A 25,521-nucleotide genomic window follows, 5' to 3' on the forward strand; every position below is an offset into this window, starting at 1 on the left:
TATTCAAATTTTGTGACATTATTTTATGCAATTATATATAATAATAATTTATTTTTAGAGATTTGTAGATCAAATTTTAGTTTTTCTGACATGTACATGTACTAAATTATTGAATTTACGAGATTTTCGTACATTTCGATTTAAATATTATGAAATTAATACATTTAGTAACTAATTTTCACTTAGTAATACGTTAATAGTACTAACACTTAAGACGATTTAATGGAATTATATACTGTGACAATTTCGATTTTTTCATCAAAAACGGTATATCATTAAAAATGTATGTGTAATTTATCTCAGTAAAGTAAAATAGTAATTTTACTATTTTATGCTTAAAATTAAAAAACAGAATCCTTTGAATGGAGGATGAATAATCGTCCTTTTTAAAGGGATCGTTAATATTTCATCGACTCGTCTCATGCTTGATTGGCAAGGGGATAAGGTAGGTTGCCAAATCTTTCCTAAATCCAATTTTGTTTACGTTAACAACATCACAATTATCTTCATTTCCTCCCAATCGCATCACAGATAAGACAACCTTCGTAGCGATCATTGAATCTCATCATCAAAAGTCAGAACCAGCTACTTACAGTACGATCAAGGTTTCGAATGATACGCGTACGCAGCAGCCAGCACAAGCTTTTGTGTCGTACACCTGTCTCAGATCGTCGCAAACTTTGAGAGGGAAAAGAAGGATACCATCTCGAATCCATTCGGTATTGTTATAAAGTTATAAAAATTACAAAACACGAGTGTTCGCGAAATCCTTACCGCCGCGTCAATTGGCTCAATAAAACGTGCGATGAACAAGTTTTGTTTGTATCTTTTGTTACAATTATGCGTGCTGACCGCGTCTCAGAAGACGGCTTTAGACACACCGATAAACTTATACTTCTATCGTCAAATTCGTAATTGGTTTTTCGAAAATATCGGTATGTGTTTATTTAATGTGATTAGTTTACAACAATATTCTTTTTGTATATATAAATATATATAATATAAAGGGATGATGTATAATTCCCAGTTAATGTGTTTTTAAAAAGTTGCAGAAAAAAAGAAATATTTGTGAAAATGTGATGGCGCTTGTTTCGTTCTGTGATATTTAGGAAAAGTGTATGTAATTTTTGTTAGATTTACAATGTGTAGAGAGTTTGCAATGTTTTTAGGAGCAAGTTGCTTTTGGAAGATTCATCGATTAATATTCGATTATTTTAATTATTTTTTGGTCAGTTTACAATATTGATTATAGAGATATAATCTGTATGTGTAATAAGTCCCGTTATCAAGATTACAAAATTTTATACTCTATGCAACATACTTTAAAATACTATATTAATTACCCATTTGTATTTATTTAACATTTATGATGTCCCTTCAATTTTTCCTTCGCATGTGCGAAACATGAATTTGGAACTAGTTTGCGCATTTCATGTTTCCATATCTTTTAGAAATATACGTTTAATATAAATTTATGAACAATAAAAATATGTCATTTTCGAACATGATATTTCATGTGTGTTGACACTTCGTACGTAATGACATCCAACAGAAAATGTACGATATGAATCGTCGGAACGAAATAAGAAATACTTTAAAAGCTATAAAGTAGTAAAAGTGGTACAGAAGTTGTAAAAATGTATATGTAACACTAACAATAAGTGGAACACTTTAATGTATTAATATTACTAGTTGCTAAATTGTTCTATTATGTAAGAAGATGATAAAACCCGAAAGTAGTTGTATAGACAAACCTATACGAAAAATATGACAAATATATAAAGTAACATTTTTACGTTTGATCCTTCTAATAAGTCGATGTTAGAGATTCATTAATTATGGACGTTTAAGTGTGATTTTACTTATGCTTTGACTTGATAAATATTCTATTTGTTATTTTAGATGATAAACGAACAACACAGCGAAAATATTTTTCATTAAAGATCTATTTTCTATCAATATAAACATTGTAGAAATAATTTTAACTTTTCTATCAATATAATTGCCTTTTATACATATATTGTGCTACTTAAATCACTTTGTAAAATTTTACTAATCAAAATTTTGTTTTGAAATGCTCAAACATGAAAATAGGTTCCTAGTTTTCAGACAGAATTATATCGGTAACGAACTGAAAGTTACTTTTCGTCGTTTTTGCATTAATAGAAAATAGTTTTGATTCTATGTTTGCGTATGTGAAATCACAGAATGGACATTCGCCCAAATCGTAATGAGTGAGTCGCTTGACGTAATCAAACATATTTTCTAGGTGTAAGAAATGAGGGACGATCAGCACGAAATCAAAGAAAATTTCAAAAGCAAGTTCCAACAGACGTTCCATTTCCTTGTAACGTTACAGGTAGTTAAACAGTTTTTATCTATTATTATTACCAAAAAAAAAGACAAAATCATGTTTAAATATTATTTCTTCTTATTCACTTTTCTAAAATCACTGTTTAATTTAAATTAAATTTAAATTAAATGTTTGTGAAATTTGTATTAAACATCTAGAAATTTTAATATGCCTGGAGCGTTTATTTCCGTTTGCTGATACAAATTGCCAGATCTGTTCAATAACTGTCCATGATTTGTCCCCACCACTTTGCATTGGGGTGGTTTGCCCTTGAACCAGTGACGTGAATAATATGATGCGATAGCAGCTTCTTTTTCAAGATCTGTATCGCCTTCGTATCAGTGAAACAACACTAATGCAACGACAAAACTTCCATATTTTTTATTTTTCGTCAATAAAAATTTCATTCATATATTGGCAAGATTTTTTTTTAATAAAATGAGGCCAAAAACGATACTCTTATAGAATTTGGTTATGCTGATTCAGCTTATGAGTCTTCCTTCTTCGTTTGCTGTCCTTTTCTACGTTCACTGTTGTCGGCAACTTGTATAGAACTTGCTTATTAGCTTGGCACTGCTTGTTAAGAATCGCAAAAATAACAGTAGTTATTCAGCAGAGAAGTGAATCAAACCAGTTATTTTCGAATGGGACAGTTCTCTGTTTGCATACTATTCAATATGTGGCCCCGCTTTGAGTACTTAACAAATACAAGAACACGATTCTTCTTCACATACGGCAAGCGTGAAGCGATTTAAAGAATGGTATGTGAACATTTAACTTGTATTATTCGGGAGCAGAGTTGCCAAGCGTAGGGTAGACATAACGTTATGTAGGTCTATATATACCTATCTGACTTGTGCGCGCTCTGCGTTGGATTGCGGTACTAATCGGCAATTATGTTGCTAAGCACGTGGGACACTTGACTTATATTTGAAAAATATTAGAAGGTCCTTTAATCTCTATTTCCATGTTTCTAATAGAATGGATTGAGATATATGTAATATCGATTAGATGTAGAAAACACACAATAGTAATGGAGATATTATTAATTTCTGCACTTATTTCAGGATTTTGCTAAATCCAAGTAATGTGTATCCTATTACGATATACGTGTGAGGTGATAATATGTAGTATTTTTATATTCAGCATATGTTCTGTGATTTTTTAGTCTAAATTTTATATTTTATGTATATGTTTTGTAATATTCACTTTACATAATAATATGATATTATAATAGAACACACATTACTTGGATTTAGCAAAACAAGCGCATAAATAAATAATATTTCCATTATTATTTTGTATCTTCCCCTACATCTAATCAATATCACATATATTTTTCAGTTTATTTTATTAGAAACAGAGAAGTAGTGGTAAGAGGATCTTCTTATATTTTCTGAACGTAAATTGAGCGTCCCACGTGTTTAGTAATTGCCAATTAGTACTACAACTCATCGCATAGCGTGCACAAGTCGGATAGGTGTATATTTATACGTCTATGTGATGTCACGTCTTCCTTATACCTGGCAACTTTATTTGGGAGCAGTTCGTGAACAGTTTACGAACTATTATAAACCTCTAATAAAATTAGATTTTAATTGGTAAATTTGATGAATTTAATTTAAGCTATTTATATTTACGATACAAATTCTGACAGATATAAAGGGTGGTTGGTAACTGGTGGTACAAGCGGAAAGGGGGCGATTCTACGCGAAAAAAGAAGTCGAAAATATAGAATAAAAATTTTTCGTTTGAGGTTTTGTTTTCGAGAAAATCGACTTGGAATTTTCGCTCGGTACGCGTGCACTTTATTACGTCTCGTTATAACGGATCTCACTGTAGATCGTTGTCTCGATAGATATTATCGCAGTTTAAGTTTGTTTTTGCCGTAACGGAAAACATAATGGAATACATAATGAAATAATATGAAGTAATCATAAAGTTTATTATTACAAAAATTGCTGAAAATGTTGCCCATTATGCCGAACACATACTTTTGCTCTTGTAATTAAATTTCTATGAACACTGTCTAACGTATTCGATTGTTTTAAAGTATGAAATGCTACAATAATCTTTTCTTTCAATTGCTCGCAACTTGCGATTTCTTTAGAATAGACAATTGATTTAATATGGCTCTATAAATAAAAGTCAAGCGGAGTTAAGTCAGGAGAGCGTGGTGGCCAAGCTATTGTTCCAGCACTACCAATCCAGCTTTGGTAATGTTGGTTTAAAAAATCTCTCACATGACAACTAAAATGTGGCGGTGCATCGTCTTGTTGAAGAATTAAACTTCCTCTAATTCTCAGCGGTACATCTTCTAATAATTCCGGTAGTTTGTTTTGTAAGAAATCGAAATATGCTGCTGACGTTACATTTCCTTCGAAAAAATATGGCCCAATAATTAGATGTCCGATTATGCCAGCCCAGACGTTTACGTTCCATCTTACTTGAAAATGTGTTTCAAGAATAGAGTGAGGATTCTCATTTTGCCAATTATGCATGCCGACCCTTGTAAATTTCGCTTCATCGGTCCATAAAATTTTTAACAGAAATTCTGCATCGTTGGCATGCTGTTGAAGCAACCAATGACAAAATGCCTTTCGCGAAATCTTATCATGAGGCATGAGTCCTTGTACTCTGGTGATATGATAAGCATGTAAGTTGTTTTCGTGTAGAATTCGAAAAATCGTGAAGCAAAGGTTTCTTGCACTTATATCAGGATATCCCAAAACGTCCTTTAGTATTTGCTCTTCAACATTTACACCAACGCGTCGTGGACGACCATCATGTCGTCTAAGTTTTTCAAAAGAACCATATTCGCCGAGGGTTCGTTCTGCTCTTTGAATAACACGTCTGTCAGGATGTCAACGATTGGGATACCGGTGTCTGTAATGATCAGCTGCGGCTGATGCGTTACCACCACACGCACCTAACGAAAGTATCATGTCTGTATATTCCCGATTGCTGTATGTAGACATGATGGTGGACTAATAGGTACTGATATTGGATAGCGATAAAAGTCGGATAGTAAGTTAATAGGTAGGAAAACACTTCGGTCACATTGGAAGTGTTTATCAACATAACGTCAATCGAGACAACGACCTACAGTGAGATCCGTTATAACGAGACGTGATAAAGTGCACGCGTACCGAGCGAAAATTCAAAGTCGATTTTCTCGAAAACAAAGCCTCAAACGAAAAATTTTTATTCTATATTTTCGACTTCTTTTTTCGCGTAGAGTCACCCTCTTTCCGCTTGTACCACCAGTTACCCACCACCCTGTATAACACCAATTAAGAAGAAGAATTGTATGTGTACATCTTCCACCCTCATAGAAAGAGAATGATTGTTAAGACAAGAGATCCGTATGTTTAGCAATACATTGTATTGTAACGCGAGTCAGAATTTCTAACTGCACACTTTTTACAACATTGTTTTCAAGAAATTCTGACCACCCTGTATCAACAATAAATCTATTATACTATCCAACATATATGTCTATATTTTCTCATTAAGTAACTAAGCATGAACCGAAATACATCATGTTTGATCTCGTTTTAATCAGAAAGATTTTATGAATATGCTGATGAAAATTTCATTAACGGTAAGCAAAAAAAAAAAAAAAAAAAGAAAATAAAATACGGAAAAAAAGAGCAAATGTTTGTTGTATTAGTATTGTCTCGCCAATATGTAGTCCTTGAATTTTTTAATTCTAATCTTCCTTCTTTATTTGCTGTCCCTTTTTATGCCAGTCGGCGTCCGCGAAATTAATACAAACAGTTTCAAAATGAAATCTGTTCCCTAACTATATACATACTCGGTAGCGGTCCCGCATTTTGAACGCTTATAGACGAAACGCTGCATTAAACAAGTATTGCAGACTCTTTTAACTACAATCAACATTTTATCGCCCAACTTTTAAGTTTTAGTTACATTTAAATAGGTCTAATTTCGTATCTGTATACAATTATTGAGATTTGTTATTATCAATCAATATAATTATAATAACTTAGTATTTTAATCTTTTTACACTAATCCTTTTAGATGGTAGATCTTCCAAAGTTCCCGACTCAGTTCATCATCTGAGACCAGGGGACATAGATGTTATTGCCGCGATGGGCGATTCTTTAACAGCCGGAGCTGGAATTTTTGCAACTAATTTATTGGAGCTACCCATTGAGAATAGAGGTGCATCAGCGAGTATTGGTGGTCAAGGAACTTGGCGTACATATTTGACGCTTCCCAATATTTTCAAAGTATGTTACTCAAAAATTGATCACATACATAAATTATACAATCATTAATATACTTACTATCTTTTTATAATTTATATTAATCATAAAAGAGAGTATTGCTTTCATAGCCGGCTCTTCCTATATATAGGAATTCAATCCCAAATTAATAGGCTACGCACTTGGAGATTCTTTGACTACTCAACCAGCTTCGCAGTTAGACGTAGCTGAAACTGGCGCAATGTCCAGAGATATGCCATTTATGGCCAAACATCTAATCAATAAAATAAGAAATGACCCGAGGATAAATATGAAGAAACATTGGAAGGTTCGTGTTTTAGATAGAATAATTATAAATATCAATTTCATTGATTAAGTAATAAAACCTTTGTTTCTATGTTTTATAGTTGATTTTCTTGTTCATTGGACACAATGATTTTTGTGCCGATATATGTGCACTGCCTTCTCCATGGTCTGTTTTGGATAACCACAAAACTGATCTAATTAATACTCTTAGGATATTAAGAGACAATATACCCAGAACTTTCGTCGCTATTCAGGTAATACCTCACTTAAAGGAACTCGTTGCTACGCGTGAAGGAAGAAACTCTTTGAAATGCTATATAATGACTACCATTGAATGCTCATGTTTATTCGCTTTGCAATTCAGAGATCGAAGAGAGGAGTATTATGAAATAATAAAGAGGTTTGTATAATTCAGGCAACTTTCAAAGTTTTTTAAATATCTTATATTTGTCAAGATTTTATTATGTTATATTTGCAATATTTATTTTATATTATATATTATATTTATATTTTATATTTTTGTTATATGTTTGTAAACAATTTTATTGCTAAAAGTGGTTATAACATTATAGAGATTGACTTATTTTAAAATGATCCTCAACAATTAGTTACCTCTAGTTGCAGACTTATGTTTCATTTTAACTTTAATTTTTTACTTTAATTTAAAGTGTTTAATTTTAATGCAAATTATATTAATTACCGTACATATTTCCATTACATTATCTTTATGCGTACGATATTACGATAAGGTAGGGTTACTCGAGTCAGAAGGATATTTGATATTTAATGCAAGGTAAATCTGATTTGCAATTCGCAAAATTCAGAAGCCCTTTTTTAATTTAGGTTGTTAAGCTTCTTAAATCCTACATTTGCAAATAGGCTACTTGACTCGTTATTAGCGACATGACAAACAGTGAATTATATCGTGTACTTAGATGAACTTCTATTCATCAAAAGAAAATTTTTTTAATGATAATATTCGCAGTTGTAATTATCATAATACGATAGCGTGTGTATGTTATTTCTACAAGTTATTTTGTTGTTTACTTTCTTACTTCTTATACTTATTCGCTGACTCAAATAACCGTGTCCTATAATCTTGCGATTACTCGAATCATTTTCTCATTTTTGATATATTCTCTTCCTAGCCCTAAATTATACATAAAAGGCTATGTTATAATATATGATGTTTGATAATATATGTATAACAAGTTTGATTGTTCTGTGCAAAGTACAAAACTAAGATGTTGTATCTCAACATCTTAGATAACTTAACCATATCATTGCTATATTCCTGTGATAGGTTTTATGTAGGTTAGGTTTAAGTAAGATGTCGATTCTAAGATGCGTATAAAGGACATGCAGATACCATTTTGTCCCATATTTTAGGTGGCAACAATTAGAAGAAGAAGTGGTTAATTATTTAGAATTTCATAGAAATGACTTCACTGTAGTGAGCTTACCAACTCTGAAACACGCAAAGGTACCAATTGCCAAGGATGGATTTGCTGATTTGTCATATCTCTCAGCTGATTGTTTTCACCTAAGTCAAAAATCTAATGCACTATGTAAGTATAATGGATGAAATTATATAATTCAACAACCTTTATATAAGTAATCGAATAAAAATTGTTTCATGTATCTCAAGTGGCAAATAATCTATGGAACAATTTGCTAGAACCAGTTGGTAACAAGTCTTCCACTTGGACTCCACTATACGAAAGATTCTTGTGCCCCACCTCGGAAAGACCGTTTTTGATGACACGTGAAAATTCACATAATTTTTCCTACATTAAAGACACGCCTCTAGTTTGATATTATACAATAGAAATAGTAACCATTGAAATTTGGTATAGTAGACACAAAGTGCCATTTTAGTCCGCATTTAAATTTTTCTAATATAGTAAATATTTATTTATAATTATTAACAAAGCTATTTTTCTAGATATCTCTGTTATTGCATGTGATCTCATCACGAACTTTATTTATTTCACAGCTGCACTTACTACTTTATATGTCATATTAATTTTCATTAGCGTTCTAATTTTTTATTTTTTAAACACTTTGATATACACAATATATGCTTTGATATACGCAGAAAAAAGAGTGTAAATGTCGATGAATTTTTAAATTTCAAACGAAGGATGATTTTAATATTATTTCCGAGATACTCAATGTGTGTTTGGGATTTTGGATGGTCCTCAGTTTACAGTACGGACGGCACATTTGCTATTTTTTGGGAAGTTGGACTTTTCCACACTATCTATTGTAAGGTTTACAATTCGGACCGCGTCGAGAGAATAATTGACATCCTAAGCACTTGACGGATCCTCTCAACAGCAAATCTCGTGACATAAACCTCGATACCAGATGAAACTCGACAATAGACCAAGGATGATGGCATCAACTGGACGTTACGCAATGCTCACGACAATTCGACAGTTACAGGATTGGGCAGAAACGCGTTCCCACTTCATAGGAAATGTTGACTAAAACACACCCCCTAGACTGACAGTTAGCCCTTAACGCTCCAAATGTGCCTCTCAAGCACTGTAGACAAAGCATCAACACATTGTTTCCTGAGAAAATCGTTGAAGTGGTGGCGGAAATTGTTCTTTTGGGAATTAGAAACAAGCGTAATAAATGCTTATATACTTTACAAGATTTCTCAGGAAAGGAAAGGAGAAAGTATGATGTGAATAAGTTGGAGTTGCCGGTCGATATTCACAATTAAAAGTCGGAGCGTTAAGAGTTAGAATATAAGCACCAGGCGCTTCAAGAGACAACAGATTTATCACACACACGCCTACGTTTAAACTCTGTTATTTACAATTCATATTCTCCCGTTTATGCTAAATAGTTCAAACAAACCTACTAAACACAAGCTTACTTACTAAGAAACTTACTAAGAAATTTATTAAGAAACAAACTGATCTCACACAGAAACGTAAGTCGCACACTTGTTTTTTGAGTCACCTTTATAAATCTCCCTCATATTCTTATTTAAATTATCGAAGCCATAATTCACGCGAGTCTATCATGGCTCCTAATCAAGAAGAACGCATTAAAATTTTAAAACTGCAACCCGTAGCGTTCAAGATAGAATTAGAATCGTTTCAAGCGGTACTTGATACCTATAGTGAAGGAGCGTCAGCAACAATCATTCGGGTTTATTTGGAAGTATTAAAATCAGAATTTGCCGCATTTAAAAAAGTCCAAAGCAGATTGGACGATATAGACGATGGTCAGTCATAATATCCGCATACGTGAATTCTGCGAATTCAATCGAACTCCACGTCAATCATTCATCGACCAGACGCGAATTACGTGTAGTTTTTGTAATAGTCTTCACGTGTTACGAATTAGTGGCAATGTTTGTACCGGAGGGAATAAACATTGTGAGATAAAAAAATCTTTGCCTCAATTGTCTGTGTAGGACTCATTCCGTTTATGAATGTCAAGCAAGCAGCTGCACGCAATGCCATAAACGGCACCATTCTTTTCCGCATTTGAATACGATTAATTCATCACAGCCAGCTCAAACACATCTAATATGTCATTCGTCCCATATATCTTCAAATGTTATTTTGTCGACTTCTACCATAAACATCACCGATCGGAACGGAGACGCACAACCGTGTATAGACTTACGAAATTCCTGCTCCGAGACACATTTCCGACCGAAAAAATGTAAAAGCGTCACGGTTTAAATACGCAAAGAATTGCCGTACTATTACGCGGTTCCAATCAAATGACATCGCAGATCAATCAAATGATTCGGGCGAAAATCTAGTCACGCGCCAGTAATTATACGGCAGTCGTTAGCGTCCTGCTTTGCGACCAAGTTTTCAGGACAGAAAAAACAAATAAAAACAAAATCACATAGAAGCTCCGCCCCCCCAACGGCTTAAACCCAAAAATTATATTAAACACGAAAAATGTAAAGCGCCGACACATATTATAGCATGGCTACGTCGTACCGTTGCGTATCGGTACTTTTGCCTAAAACATCACTACAAAAATTCACCGTTTATTGTGAATACTAAATGTATTTAAAATTGTGATAAACATCTTTAAATAAACTAAATAAATAATACGGCAGTCGTCACTAGTTTCGCTAGAAAATGTTAATCGCGACAATTTAAAAATAGCACGTGATCCAACATTTGATCGATGTCTGTCTGATGTCGATGGTCTCTTTGGAGATCATCTGTTTTGGGACTTGGTTCGCGTAGGAAAAATTAACCTAGCGGACGAGGAAATTCAATTACATAATACAAAAGTAAGCTGGATCATCATGAGCGAAACGGTAGGAAATAGTCAATCACGCAAAGCGATCTGCAATACAATACTCAAGGCACTACTTGATCATATTAAAACCTTCAGGAACATAGAGGAACGCTCTTTGACGAGAATTCTTTATACAGAAGAACACGCGCGCAGAACACCCTACATAGTACATACCATACGCGATTCAACTGGCAGGCAAGTGTACAATCATGAAACTATTTGTTAGACAATCGCATAAATTGACACTTCCTCGCGCACCACTCTTAGGTGGACTATAGGAAGCTACCGCTAAGTTACTCAAACACATCGTGATTCTCATGGTAGGAAACACATTATTCGCATACCAAGAATTATCCACTAACGTGATAGAAATTGAGGCGAGTTTGAAGTTCAGACCATTGATCCCATTATTCTCGGATCCCAATGACCTCAGTCCGTTGACACGTCATTTCCTAAAACGTGACTCATTAACAAGTACTCCAGAGTGCAATCTTACAACATTAAAAACAGGACGATTGTCCGCGTGGCAAAAAATAAAACCACCGAGACAACACTGGTGGAGCATATGGGATAAAGAATATCTCAATCAACATCAGCATGGCGCAACAAAATCCAAGGAAAGCATGATGGTCATATCAAGGTTTATACCACGTGTGTTTATACCGTCGAGTGCTTAGGATGCGAATTATTCTCTCGACGCAGTCCGAATTGTAAACCTTATGTAGTGTGGGAAATTCCAACTTCCTAAAAAATAGATGTGCCGTCCGTACTGCAAACTGAAGAATCCAAAATCCTGAGCAATGTGATTTCTAATTATTTATCTGTTCTTTATTTTCTATTCTTTCGTTCTTGATCACTTGTTTTTTCATCTTTGTTACCATTATAATATAATAAAAAATTAATTATGAAATATATTTCAGAAGAATTGAACTTTTCATTTGTTAAACATTATGTATATTTTATTCAGCCAAGTCAAAATTATTCAGTTTCAGAGAAATACAAACTTCCACAGCAATTACCAAATACAAAGCCATTTTCTTCTATCTTTTTATTATCAAAGATAATATTGTAAATGAAAAAGATTGTATTGTTATTGTAATCACATTTGCCGGTGAGGTGGAATGTCGTGATAGGTGCGGAAGGAATACTCAGATGTATTCAACAACAAATATTTATTAACAGTAATATTCGATGAGTACACTTGGCGCAAGACTCGCGGTTATTAAATTCGGTTCGCCGTGCGCGGTTACAAGTTCAAGCTCGGGTAGATATGATTCGATATACGCTACGAGTGCGGACGATGATTGTGTCACGTAAAATTGATACTTGGATTGTAAGAGAAAAGAAAGCTGAGTCGTAACCCAACTATTAATTTTCTTTTATCGAACTTCATTATAATTTTGACACTTAGAATAATAGAATAACGCTGAACCAAAAAAGGGGTGTTGTACAAGAACAGCAACTAGAACAAAAACTGCCCGAGCTGGGTGGAGTCTCGGTTTATATACGTTTTGGTTTGAGGATGTTGAGGGGTTTGGTGTGGGTTCCAAAGGAGTCCGAAAGTCGGGGGTCGATATCCTATCTCTGATGAGGACTAAGATGCGTAGCAGCCTTGGCGTCCGAAAATCGGGGTTCGAGATCTTATCTCTGATGGGGACTAAGGTGCGTCGCAGCCTTGGCGTCCGAAAGTCGGGGGTCGATGTTTTATTTCTGATGTAGGTTGAGAAGTGATTGATGTCACAATTGCGCGAGATGTCGAAGGCTTAGATTGCTAATTGACTGCCAACGCCCTGGCCGCGCTGAGTGCACTCGTTTCCGTCAGATCACGAAAGTTAAGCAGCGCCGGACACGGATAGTACTTGGATGGGTGGATCGCCTGGGACTCCGTGTGGCGTTGGCGAAGCGCGCTGCCCCCCCCCCCTCCCCATGGGGCTCGGGCTGGGCGCTTGGCGGCTCAGCGCCTCGGGGCAGCCAAGCAGTCCGATAGGGGGAACCGGGCTGCCTGGCACGGCGGCTCCGGCGACGAGGCGCGGTGTGACAATGGTAATTACTAAATAACATGTGGATGGCTAGCCCCAAACGAGATATACCATCTTCCAGTTTGTCTATTTTATTTTTTTAACGAGGTCAGTGGGATGTTTCCTTCTTAGTCTTCTTTTTATATGGGTTTTGCTCGTTTCAGCAGCTAGCTGGTTTCGATGTGTTGCCAATCTTTCCGTGCATCTTTTTGCGTATTTGCCGATTTCTTCTTTGACAGTTGGTATTTTTAGATCTTTGCGTATATCTTCGTTTCTGACATACCATGGGGCGTTAACTATTGTTCTGAGTATTTTTGATTGTAGCGACTCTAGTTTATTTATGTGTCTCATTGCTGCTGTCCCCCATAGTAGTATTCTGTACGTCCAAATTGGTTTTGTTATCGTTTTGTAAATTTTTAATTTGTTTTCTACGCTGAGTTTAGAATTTCGACTAGTTAACAAGTACATCTGTCTTCTTTTTATCCGTGTGCGATAAGTGAGACCGAAATGATCACTTAGGCGTAACGTGCGTGTTTTTTTTGCCCAATTCCAACGACAGTTTGCGACATTCCGATGGCGATTGGCATTATTCTGATAAGGGTTGCGAGCCCGAATCTTTGCACAGAGGTTCAATTTGGCAAAAGGGCCAGCAATTGGTTCGCTGCGATCATTCGAGCTGCTCCTTTAGCCTAGATTGACCCATTGCTTGGCGGAAACTATTGGCAATGGCGTAATAAAATCGAAATATCGAACCTTAACGTAACCTTGACGCAATCAGTCCCATAGAATTTTTCTGCGTTTGATGTCGATTTTTGGGTTTTTAAATGATTTAACAGATTATAGTGAGTAAGATATGGTTTTTAGGATGTGTAGACGCACAAACTGCAGTCATAACCCTGGTAAAAATACGTGGAAATTGGAAAATCCGAACATAATTTAAACGCAACCAGCCCAGACGAGTTTTTATAGGTTTGTAATGGGATGGTAATTATGTCAAAAAGTGGGGATACTCTTAAAATTATGTCGACTGTTTGAACGCACTCCATTAATGTCGGCAAAATTTTAATTAGTGTTTGACTAAAGAAAGTTCATTGTATTCATTTATGTGAACGTGAAATACTATTATGTGAACGAGAAATAGTATATACATAGCAAGGACAATAAATATTTGTCGCACGACAGGTTCAAATAAACGCAATTCTACATATTCCACACATACTACATACAAATACAAATTACACAGGCGTTATTAAATGAAATAACGTAAGTAATAAAATTCATAATTGAACTAAAACAATGCTTCAACATAATCTTATATTAGAAAGTAAAATATAGTTATGTGTGTTAAAATATATTTGATTTATATATTTAATAATTGATTGTTGAACAACTTTACTTGGAATTAAGTTAAGAATAGTTATAAATTATTATAATGGGTTGCAAAAATTAAAAATTCTGTAAAAAAGAATTCTAAAAAGTATGTTATTATAAGTTGAAATATTATTTAAATTCTTCTCCTTTTGGAATGGGTGACTACTGGTCAACTTTATATTTGAGTATTATAGTACAATTATTTTTTTCATAAATTGGCACTTAATATAAATTAATGCAGTTGTAATACAGTAAAATATTAGTATTACGAAAGTGTAAATTTAGTTCTGACTTGAAAAAATATAAAAGATATAGAAGTAATTATTATAATAAATTATTGAAGGCCATAATTTACAATAAAAATTTAAAAATTATGGTATATGATTGTGTTATAATGGAAAAGTCACTTTTCATGACATCATTGAAGATCTTTACCTTATGACGAACTTTCCGGAACCTTGTAAGAATTTTATCACCGGGTATACATAGTATGTATAAAGAACACTCGCTCATACGCGAGTTCGTCTTTGCTTCAACTCCTGTAACAGTGTTAATTGTTAATTTATGATATTTAAGACATTAGTTTATAACAATTAAGCTACTAATTTGTGTCATCTAAGCCATTAATTTATAAAACTGAAACTATTAATTTATAACAATGATTCCATTAGCTTATAACAATTATAGCACTAATCGATAACAATATACCATTAATTTAAAATAATTCTGCTATTTATTAATAAATTAATATTAATACAGTAATGCTAATTAATAAATTAAATAATACTTCTACTACTAATTTAAATCAATTACGCTATCAATTCTGTTGAGGTTTTATCTCAGAATAGAGACAGAAAATGCGCGGATGAATGTATCCTAGGATTTCTTTATCAGAAATATTAGAAGTTAGGACTTAGTGATTTCTATACTATACGATAATTTATTAACACATGGATTTATTACAGTGGATTAAACAGAAAACGATGATTATTTAACGTGAACTTACTGCAGTAATGTGATATGACTACGACAATTCTCGACTTTCGATTAACGACTCTTGACTATTGATTCTTCGGCAGCTAACTGACGACCAACGACTGCGGTGCCGAAAATATATGGTATCTCGATGGCCGTTAGGCCTATTGAAGTTTTCTGACCCTTTCGGCTTGTCGTCATTTGCGCTTTATCGTCGACATTGTGTGTATGTCGGCGATTTTTTCGCAGTACTACAATAGAGATGTAGGGAGTGTGATTCGAGCTAGATGAAAACAGAGTTTGCGTTTCGTCCCGGAACTACCGGTGGACTCATCAGTAAGGCTATCCCCGGTAGTCCCTGCCTTAGACGTAGAGGAAGTCTCGCTAGGTGCGGTATTTGTATCGTGCGTCCGTATATTCGACTGCTAGCGGGATAGACAGACACGTTGTCGTCGTAGCCCTCTGGTGTTGGCGGTTGGTACCCGCGGATCGCCCGGGAGGTGTTGCGCCGCGTTGATGCCTCGACCTATCGGCGTCCTATTGATACCGATCCGCCACAGAGACCGAAGAAGCCGCTGGAAAGAGAATCGTTGTGATACAAATGTGTTCGTCGTTAGTTGTAGCTTTCGCAGGACTGAGAAAACTGGGGGGCTACGGGTTTTCAGGGCGTAGGATCACGTTCTGGTCCTGATGTTCTCCTATAGCCCGATGGTGACTGGGCGGCGTCTTCGGCCCCCGTCAGTTCGCCGATCCGGTGCGGAGAACCTCGGAGAAGTTGGTGGGCCCGTATCTGCCAAGACCAGTCACCTCACCTTCTTGTGGGGCTACCCGTCACCCTGCCCCGGCCAAGGCCTTCGCCTTGAACGAGACCTAAGACTTTCGCGGAGGTGGCCGCTCAGCCCCCGGTGCACCCTCGTACGGGAAGAGAACCCATGCTAGGAGTGGATAGCGGCGATGGACTCACAGCCATCGGGGCAGGCAAAAGACGCAACGCTAGTGGGCGGGACGCGCACAGCGAGAAAGTGCCGGGCCTTCCCCGACCCCCACGGTGCGCCGCGGTATCGCTCACCGAGCTCGGGCTTCACATATAGGGATGCGATGTCGGTGGTGAAGAGGTAAGTCAAGCTCTCCGAACTCGACATCACGAAGTTAAGGCCGAGGAGGGCAATCACAGGGGCGCTACTGTTTGAAATCCCAGGCCAGGACGCTAGGAGCAAAGCATCGCGACTGGCCGAGCGGATGGCGGCCACGCTGAAGGATTTACCCGCCAAGGTAACCGTGCCACGAAGGACGGCTAAGAGTGACCGGGCTGGAGGATTCGGTCACCCCGGAGGAGGTGGCAGCCGCCGTTGCTGAGGCCGGGGACTGCCAGGCCGATGAGGTCAACGTGGAAGTCATACGCTCCGCTCCTCGGGGCCTCGGGTCGGTATGGCTACGCTGCCCGCTGACAGCAGCCAGGAAAATCAGCAGAGGAAGAGGTAGGATTAACACAGGCTGGTCAAGGGCGGGGGTTTCCCCTCTCCCTGCGCGCCGACTCCAATGCTTCAGGTGCATGGAGTAGGGTCACCCGGATCTGATCCGTCGTATCAAGTAATTGAGTAACTAGTGGGTTTTGGTGGTTGTCAATTCTTATGTTATATCTATTACACCCAACACCCCAGCGGAAAGACCCACGGTGGCATCGGAATAATAATCAAAGCAAGTATTAAGCACTACGAACTTCCATCATTCCAGAAAGACTACCTCCAAGCAACAAACGTAGCAATAGAAGACTATCATGGCACAATCACCACTTCAGCAGTATAATGCCCTCCCAGACACTCCATCGCCAAAGAAGACTTTGATAACTTCTTGGACACCCTGGGCAATAGATTCATAGCTGGAGGAGACTATAACGCCAAGCACACCCAACGGGGCAGCAGACTGGTTACAGCAAGAGGCAAAAACCTCTTAAACAGCATAATAAACAACAACCTCAACTACCTCACCACATACGATCCCACATACTGGCCCACCGACACTAACAAAATACCCAACCTTCTTGACTTCTTCGTAACTAAAAATATCTCATCAAGACCCACCCAAATCAACTCCTCGGCTGATCTCTCCTCTGATCATTCCCCCGTGATAGCAACAGTCAGTTCAGCAATCATCGAGAATACACCAAATGGCTCCATCCACAAACAACACACCAACTGGCAGCTCTTTAGAGAAGTCTTTACTCACTCAACTTCAGCCTTAACTCCACTAAAAACTAAGGAAGAAATCGAAGCAGCCACGGAATACTTAAACACGAGCATAATAAACGCCATCCGCCTCTCCACACCGACAAAGACGTCTATCAGCAAACAAGAATATCCCCAATACATACTAAAAAAAATAGCAGAAAAACGTAGACTAAGAAGAGTATGGCAGACCCATAGAACACTCGATAACAAACGCAAACTAAATAACGCAACTAGAAAGCTATCCAAAACCATAAAAAATTATAAAAATGACTATTTCCAAAAATACCTCGCCAGCTTTTCCCCCACAGCCTACTCCAACTACTCACTATGGAAGGCCTCCAGGAAACTCACACGCCCCCCACAAATAATCCCACCTATCCGCCGTCCGCAAGGTGAATGGGCGCGAAGCCCTATAGAAAAAGCCGACCTGTTTGCTAAATACTTGTCTAAAGTATTCAAACTCCATTCCCCCAAAGCTACCGCGGACGTTACTGAATACTTGCACACCCCCTTCTAAATGTCCCCTCTTATCGAACCCTTCACTTCTGCAGAGACTATAGAAACAATCAGTCGCCTAAACCCCAACAAAGCAGCAGGGCACGACCTAATGGGCAATAAAGCAATCAAGGAACTTCCCATAAAAGGGATTGCACTCATCACATCGATTTTTAACGCTATCCTTCGCCTTGAACACTTTCCTAAGGCCTGGAAAATTTCATTGATTACCCTCATCCCTAAACCCGGTAAACCGATATACGAAACCAGCTCCTATAGCCCAATCAGTCTTTTACCTACCCTGTCTAAACTATTCGAGAAGATGCTCACGAATCGACTCCTTCCACTCCTAGAGGACTTGAAAACACTCCCAGATCACCAATTCGGCTTCTGAAAACAATATTCAACAGTAGAGCAAATCCACCGCATAACTCATACGATCAGCCAAACACTCGAAAAGAAAAAATATTGCTGAGCGGTTTTCCAAGACATCCAACAGGCATTCGACAAAGTATGGCATGAAGGGCTACTATACAAGCTTAAAAAGATCCTACCTCACCCCTTCTACTCCATCCTAAAATCCTACCTAACCAATTCATGGTTAATTGGCCTAGACGCCACTTCCGCAACATTCCCAATAGAATCCGGCATACCCCAAGGTAGTGTCCTCGGACCCCTACTGTACTCCATCTACGCTGCCGACCTACCTATATCAAACGAGATAACAATAGCAACATTTGCAGACGACACAGCGCTATTAGCTACCCACGCAGACCCGGTAATAGCCTCATCCACTCTCCAGCGAAGTCTCGACTCCATGGAAAAGTGGTTTCATAAATGGGGCTTCAAAATTAACGAAAAAAAATCCTCACATGTAACCTTCACGCTCCGAAAACAAACCTGCCCCCAGGTCACCATTAACAATACAATAATTCCTAGCAAGGACTCAGTCAGATACCTGGGCATGACCCTGGACAGGAGGCTAACTTGGAAAAATCATATCACAGACAAAATAAAGCAACTCAATGACAAAGTCAAGAAATTCTATTGGCTCACTGGTCGACGCTCCAACCTAAGCACACAGAACAAAATTAGCCTCTACAAGACCGCAATAAAACCTGTCTGGACCTACGGAATCCAACTATGGGGAACAGCAAGTAACTCCAACATTGAAATACTTCAACTTCCAATCGAAATACTTTCGCTTCCAATCGAAAACTCTAAGATCCCTAATTGATGCACCTTGGTATGTAACCAAGGAAACAATACACCGCGACCTAAAGATACCCACTGTCAAAGAGGAAATAGCAAAATATTGCGACAGATATAGCAAATGATCAGCAAACACCGAAATCCCCTAATCACTGGACTACTTGATACGACGGACCAGATTCGCAGGCTGAAGAGGCACTACCCGCTAGACCTAAACGCTAGATTCAATTAGTTATCTAAATTAAGTATATTATTTATTATACTCAGTTATAAATTATACTTATCTATAATAAGTATTAACTTATTATAAATAATCAGCCATGTCACTGCGCCAGAAAAATTACTGAAAATTCTGAACGCGAAAATTGATTGTAATTTTAATAAATAAATAAATAATAATAAAAAAAAGAAGAAACCGTTGGTATTCCCAGTTCTTTTCGAATGTCCTCGTTTCTAACGTACCATGGGGCGTTTACTATTGTTCTAAGAATTTTAGCTTGTGTTACGTCGCGTAAACTTTACCTAGACCAGGCCACACACCGCGGGCAAGATGGCAACCAGATGTTTTCGGATACTTACTGCGTACCCTCAATAGTCTCAAGTACCTTCCATAAATCTCAGGAATTTCCTAGTCGAGGTCCTTCAAACCGAACAGACATCTGTTTTCCGACTCATTTCTAAAGACCATTGTCTACTACGGCTCGTCAAGGGAAAGTTAATTTTTCTAGCGTACGATGCAACTTTCCTCCTACTAACCACTTTCTATCGAGGACGGCTAAGACCCTTCCTAGTCCACCAACCTTCGTTCAACCAATTAACAACGAAGCCTTTTCCCTCACTCTCTTAGCTAAAATCGTCAACAACAAATTCGATGGTCCCGTACGCTAGACACACCCATCCTTAGCTTTCCTCCGCCATAGCATCGTCCGAACAGTACTGATTTTCGATCCGTCGAACAGTCAACATCCTTTGACCGGGAATACACCCGTAGATCAGTCACTCACTCATCTCGTACATACGCACCAGCGTAACTGTCTTCTTTACGAGTTGTTAGAATAAACGGTGATATATAACTTACTATACTGTGTTACATTCATTTAATCACCTCTGTTATCTTAACCGAAACAGGGGAACGACTATTTCGCGGCGTCGATGAACCGAATCGTAGCGAGAATTTACGCCTCTCGCTGACGCGTTTTCCTAGCGACCGCGTATCTCCGCGAACGGTCGTAACAGCTTGCATTGCCTCTATTTTGCTTATATGGCTCATTGCTGCTGCCGTATTCCGTATGTCCAAATTAGTTTTATGATCGTTTTGTATATTTTTAATTTATTTTCTATACTTAATTTGGATTTTTGACTTGTTAGCCAATGCATTTGTCTCCTTGCTGTCTGTATTTTGTCTGTTATTGATTTAATATGCTGTTTCCATGTGAGTTGTGTATCTATGTGGAGTCCTAGGTATTTGCCTTGTTTGTATTATGTGTGTGTTTAGTACAATGTTTGGTGGTTTCTGTTTTCGCAGTGTGAATGTAATGTGTTTGCATTTATCGGGGTTTGCTTTAATTTGTTTTGCTTGAAGCCACTTTTCTATTTTTGTGATATGTTCTTGTAGTAATGTAACTGCTGTTGCAGGGTTAATGTGGCTGACTAGTACAGCTGTGTCATCCGCGAATGTCAGTATTTTGCCATTGTTGGTTGTTGGTATGTTGGCCGTGTATAATGTGTATAGAATTGGTCCTACGATGCTTCCTTGCCGAACTCCTGCCTTGATTTCTTTAACTTCCGAGTGTGTGTCTTTGATTTTTACCACGAAGGTTCTGCTGCTTAAGTAAGATTTAATTAAATCTGCTCCGGGAACTGTTTTCTGATTGATTGAAGTAGGCTATTGTGATTTATTTTGTCAAATGCTTTTTCGATGTCCATAAAGAGTGCCGTGCACTATTGTTTTGTTTCCAGCGCCTGTAAGATTTCAGTGACGAGTCTGTGCATTTGTTCTATTGTAGAGTGTTTGTTTCTCAATCCGAATTGGTGATCCGGTATTAATTTTTCCTTCTCTATTATTGGTTTTATGCGGCCGTAAATTACTTTCTCTAGTATTTTAGAGAACACAGGAAGGAATGAAATTGATCTGTATGATTTAGTTTCATGTAGGTTTTTGCCTGGGTTAGGTAACATTATGATCTGTACCAGTTTCCAAATTTTAGGAAAGTATTGTATTCTTAGTATTGTGTTAACTATTATTGTGATTTGTCTTATTGCTTTTGGCGGAAGGGTTTTCAAGATTTTGCCATTGATTAGGTCGATTCCTGGTGCTTTATTATTTTTTGTTTCCTCGATTATGTTTCTAATTTCTTGTACTGTCGTTTTGGGTATGATGTAGTGTTTGTCAGTTGATATACTAGTGGCTAGCGCATCCTTGTCCGTATGACTATTGTAGTTGCTGTTGTTGATATTATGCGGTGTAAATGTGTTGTATAGGTTGGAAAATTCTTCAGTTTGCTCTTCGTTGCTTCTTGCCCATGTGTTATCTGCTCTTCTGATTGCTGGGACCAGTTTTATTGTCTTCTTTTTTTTTTTGTGGCTTTCCATAGGGAGTAGTTGTAGTTCTCGTGTGCAGATAGTGACTCGATGAACTTTGTGAACTCGTTGTTGTTGTGTACTTTTATTTTGTTTCTTATTTCCTTTCCAAGTTTGTTTAGGTGTTTTTTGTTTTCTCTTGTTCTATGTTTTTGCCATTTTGCTTTCGCTTTTCTTTTTTCTCTAATTTTTTCGAGGATGTCAGGCGGAATTACTTTTGTTTGTCTATTGGTTGATTCAGGTATAGTGGTTGACCATGCTGTTTCTTGGATAGTTTCTGTCAATGTTGTTACTGCCTGTTCGATGTGTTCGGGTGTTTTCAATGGGATGTTGCAGTTGGTTTTGCTCTCGATTATTTCTTTAAAAGCTTGCCATTTGGTGGTTTTGTTGCATAGTGTCTCTGAATTGCTGTAAAGTATTGGTTTGTTTCTGTATGTAATTATTATGGGTGTATGATCGGAGGTAAGCTCAAGGCTGGGTGCTATGTTTAGTTTATTTGCGTTTAGCCCCTTTATAACTGCAAATTCAAGTAGGTCAGGTATTTTGCTCAGGTCTGTCGGCCAGTATGTCGGTCTTCCCGTGGATAATATATTGAGGTTATTGTTTTTAATGTAGTTTTCCAAGGTTCTACCTCGAGGTGTAGTGATTCTTGATCCCCATAGTGTGTGCTTTGCGTTGTAGTCTCCAGCTCCGATATACTTGTCACCTAAATGTTGAAAGTACTCCGCCCACATTTGTGATGTCATTTTGAGTGATACATATACTGCTGACAACTGGAAGTTGTTGCTGCCAGTTTGTACTGTATCGGTGGTTACTTGGGTATATTCCTTTCTTGCTTGGCTGTGTAAGTGATGTTTGATATCGTTTCTTATTATCACTGCGGTCCCTCCGTGTGCTTTTCCTGAGGAGTGTTTGGTATCATATATGGTGTAGTATGGTATTTTCATGTAGCTTTTTAGAGTGAAGTGTGTTTCTGAAACAAGTAATATGTCTATATTGTTATTATACAGGAATGTTTTAGTTTCTAGGGTTCGTTGTTGTAGGCCGTTTGAGTTCCAGGCTGCTATTTTCAGCGTGTCCGTTTTTATTTTTTGCTTAGCATGTTTGTAAGAAGTTGTAACATGTCTGTGATTTGTTGCGTTTGTTGTCTGAGAACTGCGTTTTGTTCGCTTATCATTTTTGTTAGCTTCTCGGTGTTTTTGATGGATTGTTTGAACAGTTCCTTGATTTCTGTAGCGTCGTTGCTGTTACTGTTCTGATTTTGGCTGTCTAAGGGTGGCGATTGGTTGACTACTTGCGCGTAGGTTCGGCTACCAACGGTGTTGGTTTTACTGTGGTTATTGTTCATTACGTGCTATAGATTTGGTGTTGTCACAGTTTCTGCGCTATCCTGTTGCGCGTGAAAGTTGTTGTGTGTCCAATTTCGAAACGGCGAAAACAGTTTACGTTGAAGTTGTTTTCTGACTACACAGCCTTTGTAGCTAGCTGGGTGGTTTCCAGTGCAGTTGTAATATTTTACTTCATTTATTTTTCCTATGTATGGACAGTTTATTGTTAGGTGCTTTTCTGCGCATTTGACACACGCCGAGATTCTGTTGCAGTTATTTTTTGTGTGTCCATATTGCTGACACCGTATGCATTGCGGTATATCTTTTTTATGTCTAGGTGGCTCCACTATTACTATTGTGTTTAGACCCTTTTTAATTTCAAAAATTTCTTTGTTATTATTTTTAAGTTCGAGTTCTATTAGGAATAGCGGTAATGGTTGTTTAGTATCGTACCTGGTCATGTTGTTTATTGCTCTGTGGCGGATGAAAAGAGAGTTTGCGTTTCGTCCCGGGACTACCGGTGGACTCGTCAGTAAGGCTATGCCCGGTAGTCCCTGCCTTAGACGTAGAGGGAGTCTCGCTAGGTGCGGTATTTGTATCAATCGTCCGTATATTCGACCGCTAGCGAGTTAGACAGACTCGTTGTCATCGTAGCCCTCTAGTGTTGGCGGTTGGTACCTACGGATTGCCCGGGAGGTGTTGCGCCGCGTTGATGCCTCGACCTGTCGGCGTCCTATTGATACCGATCCGCCACAGCTCTTACCTGATGCCCGATTTTAGCTAGTTTCTCGCATATGTTATTTGTATTTGTTTTTGGATGTAATCCTCTGATTACTGCTTTGTAACTTTTATCAGTTTTCAGCTGGTAAGTGTAATACCCGGCGTCTTTTTCTTTTAGTGCTTTTGTCACTTTTCTGAAAATTTCTCGGGTGTTCGTTTGTACTTTTACCTGGTCTTGTTTTAATTGTTTTATACTGTAATTTTCTTTTCCTCCCGTGTTGTTAAGTAGTTCAATGAGGGGGTCTATTATTTGGGCTTCAATGTAAATTGGTGGTGGTTTAGCGATGTGGGTTTTCCGGCCGGGTCTGTTTCTTTCTCTTCTGGCAGTGCGCTGAAGGAGTTTCGGAGTGTAATTTTTTGTAGCCATTGTTGTTTTTCTGCTTCTATAGCTTTCTTAAGGGGGGGGGGGGGGGAGGATAAAGTTAATTCGTACAAAAAAAGGCATGTTTTTGTGAATGTTTTGTGAAGACACAGTTAAAATCTCTTTTTTAAAACCAATATTACATTAAAGTATGACATTCGAAGAATATTGTATAAAATTTTCACGGAGAAATATTAAAAAATACGGCAATGGTAGCAATTATTCGGACGTGTCTCGGAAAAAAGTATAATTGCGGTGCCTCTCATAACTTGGTGCTGGATCATCTGAAATCAAAAAGTTAAAGTTCATTCGTTAGGTAATAGTTTTCCCCAGGTAACGCTGCGAGGGTTTTTCGAAATTTCAATTTTTTACTTTTTTGGAACACTTTGAAGGGAAAAACGCGATTTTGTGCGAAAATTTGCGGCTAATTTGTTATCGTAAAATAATTAACAAATGTGAAAAAACTCTGCAGCGTTACCTCGTAAATTATGTACAGAAATAGTGTTCAAAATTTCAAAAGTATCGGTGTAGTAGTTTTGAAGTTATGAGGGACATCGACTTTGAAAACGTGAGTTGTGGGGAAAACGCTTTAATGTTTTGAACACTAAAAATCTGATATAAAACGTTCATAAGCGAATTTTATCGGCTTACCTCACACTGAATCATCAATACCAGGTCCATAAAGGATGTTGCTATCATCCATGATAGCTCTTCGGCTGTTGCTGCTTTTTCTTCTTTTATAGCAGATTAAAAAAATCGATTCGTTACTTCTCTCACAGTCGAGCACATTTCTTTCACGTAATCATTGTACGCCGGTTTTGATAAAAACCTACTAGACAAATTCATCAAGCCGCAGAACTTTTCACAGCCAACTAATCCAAGGCCTAATATCCTCATCACGAAAACAAACCGATAATTAACATCGAAAGTACCAGAGTTTATTCTTGCACTAAACGGAACATTTGTAATCTGTTTAGAGCATTCGCACGACA

The 25,521-nt window shown here is 37.5% G+C and overlaps 1 protein-coding gene and 1 pseudogene across 2 annotated transcripts; both read left to right on the forward strand.

Moving 5' to 3' along the window:
* Positions 1–588: 588 nt before the first annotated feature.
* Positions 589–12,125, forward strand: LOC126866963 (phospholipase B1, membrane-associated-like). 2 transcript variants are annotated; one of them, XM_050621010.1, is made up of 7 exons: positions 590–935; positions 2,270–2,359; positions 6,398–6,609; positions 6,737–6,913; positions 6,993–7,291; positions 8,281–8,459; positions 8,540–12,125. In XM_050621010.1, exons 1-7 carry the CDS (start codon positions 806–808, stop codon positions 8,704–8,706), a joined length of 1,254 nt encoding a protein of 417 aa, XP_050476967.1. In that variant the 5' UTR covers positions 590–805; the 3' UTR covers positions 8,707–12,125. The 2 variants fall into 2 exon arrangements, with proteins under 2 accessions (XP_050476968.1, XP_050476967.1); XM_050621011.1 differs by lacking the exon at positions 2,270–2,359 and having other exon boundaries at positions 589–935.
* An 837-nt stretch (positions 12,126–12,962) lies between these two features.
* On the forward strand, positions 12,963–13,081 carry LOC126867212 (5S ribosomal RNA; annotated as a pseudogene).
* Positions 13,082–25,521: the final 12,440 nt, after the last annotated feature.

Source organism: Bombus huntii, chromosome 6 (genome assembly GCF_024542735.1).
Source record: "Bombus huntii isolate Logan2020A chromosome 6, iyBomHunt1.1, whole genome shotgun sequence".
In the NCBI taxonomy this organism is placed as follows: domain Eukaryota; kingdom Metazoa; phylum Arthropoda; class Insecta; order Hymenoptera; family Apidae; genus Bombus; species Bombus huntii.

Bases quoted from the DNA above. Each gene is read 5' to 3' on its own strand.
- LOC126866963 (XM_050621010.1), top strand. From the start codon at position 806: ATGAACAAGTTTTGTTTGTATCTTTTGTTACAATTATGCGTGCTGACC. The intron at 2,360-6,397 runs GTAGTTAAACAG...TAATCCTTTTAG, and splicing joins ATTTCCTTGTAACGTTACAG to ATGGTAGATCTTCCAAAGTT. The intron at 7,292-8,280 runs GTTTGTATAATT...CCCATATTTTAG, and splicing joins TATTATGAAATAATAAAGAG to GTGGCAACAATTAGAAGAAG.